Source organism: Buceros rhinoceros, unplaced genomic scaffold (assembly GCF_000710305.1).
Source record: "Buceros rhinoceros silvestris isolate BGI_N320 unplaced genomic scaffold, ASM71030v1 scaffold32464, whole genome shotgun sequence".
In the NCBI taxonomy this organism is placed as follows: Eukaryota; Metazoa; Chordata; class Aves; order Bucerotiformes; family Bucerotidae; genus Buceros; species Buceros rhinoceros.
The window spans coordinates 10,071-15,796 of record NW_010407104.1 but is presented as its reverse complement, the minus strand read 5'-3'; the positions used below and the strand labels follow the sequence as shown (position 1 = coordinate 15,796).

Sequence of the window (5,726 nt, the reverse complement as noted above, 5' to 3'; positions counted from 1 at the left end):
CCAGAAGAAGAGCTTCTAAGGCAGCAACAGGAATTGTTTGCAAAAGTAAGTCAAGCAATACTTGTACTGATGAGGTTGAAATAATTAATGCTGCAGATCTAGTGCCGCATAAACATGCACACACCTCAAGAAGTATCCCCTTCCTTTTGAATTGCCGTGGCAGGATGCTGGTGATCTTAGTTTGTCTGAATTGGGGAGTGTCAAGTCAAGAAATAAGATGCTGCTACTTGTTACTTCTGTGATGTGACATATAGGACTTTGTATACAAACAAATGTTATACTCTGGGTTTGAAAAGCGTGGGTTTTGATGCTGCTGAGGTTTTTCATTCTGTTGTGAGAATACGTTAAGAATTACTTGGCTGAGAAAATAAAAGGATGACAGCTGGTGTTCCAGGAAATTACGTTTCGATACATTAAAAAGTGAAAATATCTTTTCTGTTTCTGACCATCAGTGCACAGATGTTATTTCTTAGGCTTTGAAAAACAGATTTAATTGTTCCAAATTTCTAATTTGCCCTTTCTCATCTTCCTTTACTCTTGGCGAGACTCTAATTGAGTGAATTCATGCATTAATTTTTAAAGAGGCAATTCAGGCATAGGAAAAGCATTTGTCCTCAAGTGCTGTGTGTGCACACACGCACACATTCTCCTTCATTGCAGCCTTCTCCCTTCCCAGCTTTCCCAGATAGCTTATGAACATCCTCAAGTTCAAATGATTAAAAGCCAATTTTATTTATCTTTCTATGTCACCTTTCTCTCTACTACTCTTAGTTTGACAAGGAGCCCATACCCTAAACTGACATGAAAATTATGTCAGATTTCTCTTTCCTCTTAGCCAAAGCACAAGTCTTATTTTTTCATTTTGCATACTTTAATTTCCTTTAGTGAAAATGCTTATTCAGTTACGCCTTATCATGGGTGATTACTGTGACCTTCTCTCTTTGCTATACTTATATCTTGCCAAAACAATAATTGTTGTTTTTCATATTACAATAGACCATCTATTTTATTTTTAAGTTGCACGATGAATTTTTAAGGCATGTAAAATTTCAGCGTACCACGTAGCTATTATCAGTGTGCAGTGAACTAGTTGTGATAAATCCATGCCTGCCTAACTTTTGTTTGACTGTACTAACATTAGAAAGACCAATAGGGCTGTTTCTGGGATTAAGTGCAAGATTTACAAATAATGGTCAGTTTGATCCCTGTTTTTTACTTACTATGTTGTTGAAATAACTTAGCATGGTACACAAAATAAAAAAGCAGTACAAATAAGGTTACTCCTGAGTAACACTTAAAACCAAAAAAATTAAAATTGCTGAAACCATGGCCACCTTATGGGAGCCACACTTTATCTAAAGAATGACTCCTTGAGGTATGTTCTTTTTAAATTCTATAATACTGTGCCGTAATGTCTAAAAAAGGCAATACGTGCAAGTTTGACAAGATTGTATGAATGGGGGTTTTTAATAGTCTTTGGTAATACGGAAGATCTTTGCTTAGGTTCGAAGATGGCAGTCTAGATTTTCAAAATTACTAGTTGTGACGCGCTGTTGGAGGTGCTATAATTATCTTAAAAATAATTACACAGTGTGTGTTCACATGTTTGTGCTAATTTTGTTAAAACTCTAGAGCGTGACACTAATGGTGACTTCTTGCTCTGGTTTTAAAATACTTGCCTGTTGATGTTACAAATGTTTGACACGTGTAGCTTGGATAATTGTAAGTATTTGAAGTCAGGGGAATGTCTTACCCTCACGTTCGCGCACCTCTCTAAGTTTCTATGCTAGACAAGGGCCTTAACAGATTTGGGAGTTTTTTGAGGTTTCCTCGCTAAAATTCATCAGTGCAATAAACGAGTTAAGTTTACCAGATGCTTGTAAAGCTTCTTAGTCAATATAATTGGATTTTTCTTTCTGCTTTTGAAATAGGTAAGTGATACTGTAACAGCAGTGAGGGTAGACACTGACAACGTGTCACTGTGAAGTGCTGAGCCTTGTGCTTGCGTGTGTATTGCCTCGTTGAGTGTACAGTAAAATTAATTGTAGTGGGGTCAGTAGGGAGCCCCATTGTTAGTACATCTGTGATAAATATTTATGCCTCTCCTGTGCTGCTGTCTTCCGTTGTTTAAAACTTCACAACATCTTAAACTGTTTTCTGACTTTTGTAACTTCACTGCCGTTTGAAATACTGAAAAGTCTTCATTGAGAAGAGATTTCTACCTCCGTAAAAGTATTTTCTTTCAATGCTAGAACAGACTGAGAAAACGTAATGCTTCTTGTAATCAGGGAAGACTCCCATTTTTTCACTTCACTGAGTAGATAAACTGGTTTTGATCAGTTTCCAAAGCATCATCTTTTGGCATCTTGAAGTTTGCAAAACTGCAGAATTTGATGCTTTGGAAAAATTCAGTGGGTGCAATGGGATTAGAAAGGAAATCATTACAGCCTTATAAAAATAGACTGAATATTTTTAGTTTTAAGAACTTTTTCCTAATGTTCACTCAAAATAGAAATTGAAGTTTTGTTTTAAACGCAGTTAGTGTACTGCTGAAATCAACAGTTGTTGGTGAAAAACAAGTGAAAACCCTGGGCTGAAAAATGAGATCACTAGTTGAGCTGTTTGAAATGGTTTGTTAGAAAGTGTTGCACCTGTCGGTAAAGGACCGTTCCTTTCTGTAGCAAAGCCATCCTCTATCTGCATACCTGAATTTGAGAAGACCTCACATTGCCCTGTTTTCGGAAAGTAGCTTAGCAGAGTAAGATAATGGCTTGCTTTGTGTCTGTAATAATGTGTGCCTTTGTGGTATCACTGGATGATTTCATAAATGCAAGTTTTAGTGTTTATAATCAACAAAATAGGGCTGTTCTCATCTCTGAACTGTGATTAAATGTTAAGATCTCTCGAAATCGAAGCCTAAAATTTACATTTCTTTGCCTCACTTAAATTTGCCCATTAGGAAGTGGTTCAGCACAATACTTACCATGGAACTTAGGTACACTAGCTCCTGCTTCTTATTTTAGAAGGATTTGTCACTGTAAATCCTCCAGATAGTGGCCTCTTCAGAGGAAGAGAGAGTATAGCTAAACATCTTGGTACAAATAATTAAGGTACTTCTAGATGTATTTGTAAATGTACAATTAATAAAAATCATACAAATGGAATCTGCAGGTGCAGATAAAACTGCTTTTACAGATTAGGTGCTCTAGAGATTTTTGCATGTATGGCCTTAACAATTAAATTTAATGTTTTTAGGCTAGACAACAGCAAGCAGAACTGGCGCAGTAGGAATGGCTACAGATGCAACAAGCAGCTCAACAGGCACAGCTTGCTGCTGCCTCAGCCAGTGCATCCAATCAGGCAGGATCCTCTCAGGATGAAGATGATGAAGATGATATCTGAAATTCACCAGCTGAGTTTGTCTTTACTAAGAAATACTTTTCCTGCACAACGAAAACAGTGAATTGAATGCTTACCTGTAAGTTTGTATGCATAATGGACTGGCAATTGGTATTCTAGGGGTGTCTGCTGTTGTGTGCTGTACATGTATAAACTGTCTTTTTTTGAATTCTTGAAGATTTAAGGTTCGGTATCATATCAACTTTGGATTTTTAATGGTGTATATGGAAATTTTAGATAGCAATGCATCATTTATTTGATCAATAAACAGTGTTACAATAAGCAACAAGTTTATAAAATATAGCGAGATTTATACAAAAAACTCTAAATCCACATTTGCATTTCTTCCCTTTTAACTAAACTATTAAATCTTACTTAGAAATTTTAATTGTTTTTTGGGGGAGTGGTACAGTAGACATAATCTGCTAATGGGGGGAAGAGCAGAGTTCAGCGTAGTAGAGTCTGAATTCTTAGTTCTTTTTAAAATGAGGATGTATATGGCAATAAATACTATATATGCTCAAATACCACACTTGTTAAAATTTGAAAACTACAGATTTTCACCAAGCTAGAAGAAGGGTATGTTTAATAGGAGTTGTACAAATTCAGTCATTTTTTTGTATAGGGGTGAAAAAAATAAACCCATGGTTTTATTATGGCATCCTTTGACAGTCCTAACTGAATATTTCCCTTCAAAGTCTGCCTGGTTTGAAGAACTAACTCTTCTGTTACTTCACTCCAGTTTAATGTTAGCTGTTGATGGTATTTTGTAATCCCGATCTACTCATATTGTTGAAATCTAAAGCTGGAACTTGATGAAACAAAATTGTTTTAGTTCCACTGACGTAGCTGGGAATGATTAAATATTCAAGCTTGAGAAGGCAAAAGCTGAAGCTAAGAGCATGCTTACTGTAAAAGAGGGAATTTATTTAACCTTGGTTCGTCATTGTTGTCAGCATAATGCTTACATTCTCCAGACTCGACTGCCACTGGATTACTAAAATACATGGTTGAAAGATAACATTTTCTTCATTCAAATTGGTTTGTAGGTAAGTCCAGGTTTTTGAACTATTCCCCAAAAGTGATCAGCAATACACGGAACAGAAATGATGTAGTAGTCCTTTTGATAGTTGATTTGCAAGTTCTGTTGATTAATGGATGAGCAGCTGTTCTTTGTGTTGAAATAAAGCACAGTAGTGTCCGTTGCTGAGTTTTAATGTGTTACTTGAAGTAATACTGGCATATCTTCTGGTACACTAATCTGAGCAGACTAGAAAAGCCACTTGCATGCTGCTGTAGATGATCCCATAGCTCTCTAACAGCGAAGATTGTTCTCTTATGTCCTCAGGAAGTTCCTCTGCCTAGAGTTCTTGAGGAGGGCTGCAGCAGTCTGTTTACATAAGGATGCAAACAGAAAATGGTGTGCCCGTTTTTACGTGAAGATCTGAAGAAGGTACAATTGGCGTATAATAAGATCTCAGTCACATAGTGACTTTTGACTTAAATTTGAGGTATATTAATTCGCATATTGAATAAATGCGAATGCTTCCAGAAGTGCATTAATGCAGTGAAACTCGGAAAAGTATTTGTTTAAATATTTCAGTTTAGAAAAGGCAAACAAAACAAACTTTTCATGGATACTATATGAAACGTTAGGCAAGGTTTGACCAAGGAAGTGGTTTTCTGTAAAGGTTTAAGTACCAAAGATAGAAAATCTAGTCTAGTGGTACAATGTTAATGTGCAGTGTTGGCTTTTCTAATTTGTACTGTAACACCTTCACACTTTCTGTTTTAAATGAATCTTTTCCTTTTAAATAATACTAGGTATATTTCCACACCTTTATTTTCTGATGCAGAATTCAGGTTAACATTTTACTGCATCTGGTATGTATGGTGTAATATGTTTGGATCCTCGTGACCTTTCTTTTGGACGTTTCTCGTGCTTTTTCATATGCTGTATTCTTCAAGCAATAAAATTCTGATGTGTTTTTATAAAATCTCTTTTATATTTGATGAATAGTCTGTGTTCTTCATTGCGTTTATAAAGAAAAAAAGACTACTTGAACTCTGCTATTCTGACCCACTGAACGCTTGTGACCAAAGTCTTTAGAACCCGAGTGCTGTTGGATGGCATTGCTGCTCACTGGGGTGGTTAATGCTTGCAAACAATATTTCCGGGCTTGGCCTGCATTCTTTCCTCTGGGGAGTTGCTTTTTGTTTATGTGTATTTTTATGGCCTGACCTTCGTAACTTGAAAAGTTGGACAAAACTTCTGTAGATCGGCTATAACCTACTGAAATATTTCAGCGTAACGAAGTCAAAGACCG

The 5,726-nt window shown here is 36.3% G+C and overlaps 1 protein-coding gene across 1 annotated transcript in view; it reads left to right on the top strand.

The window, feature by feature from the left end:
* Window positions 1-4,331, top strand: part of DR1 (down-regulator of transcription 1, TBP-binding (negative cofactor 2)) — a 10,963-nt gene extending 6,632 nt beyond the window's left edge. The window contains 2 exon segments of the mRNA XM_010134368.1: window positions 1-45; window positions 3,256-4,331. Coding sequence (XP_010132670.1) covers window positions 1-45; window positions 3,256-3,402 — 192 coding nt within the window. The 3' untranslated portion in view covers window positions 3,403-4,331.
* Window positions 4,332-5,726: the final 1,395 nt, after the last annotated feature.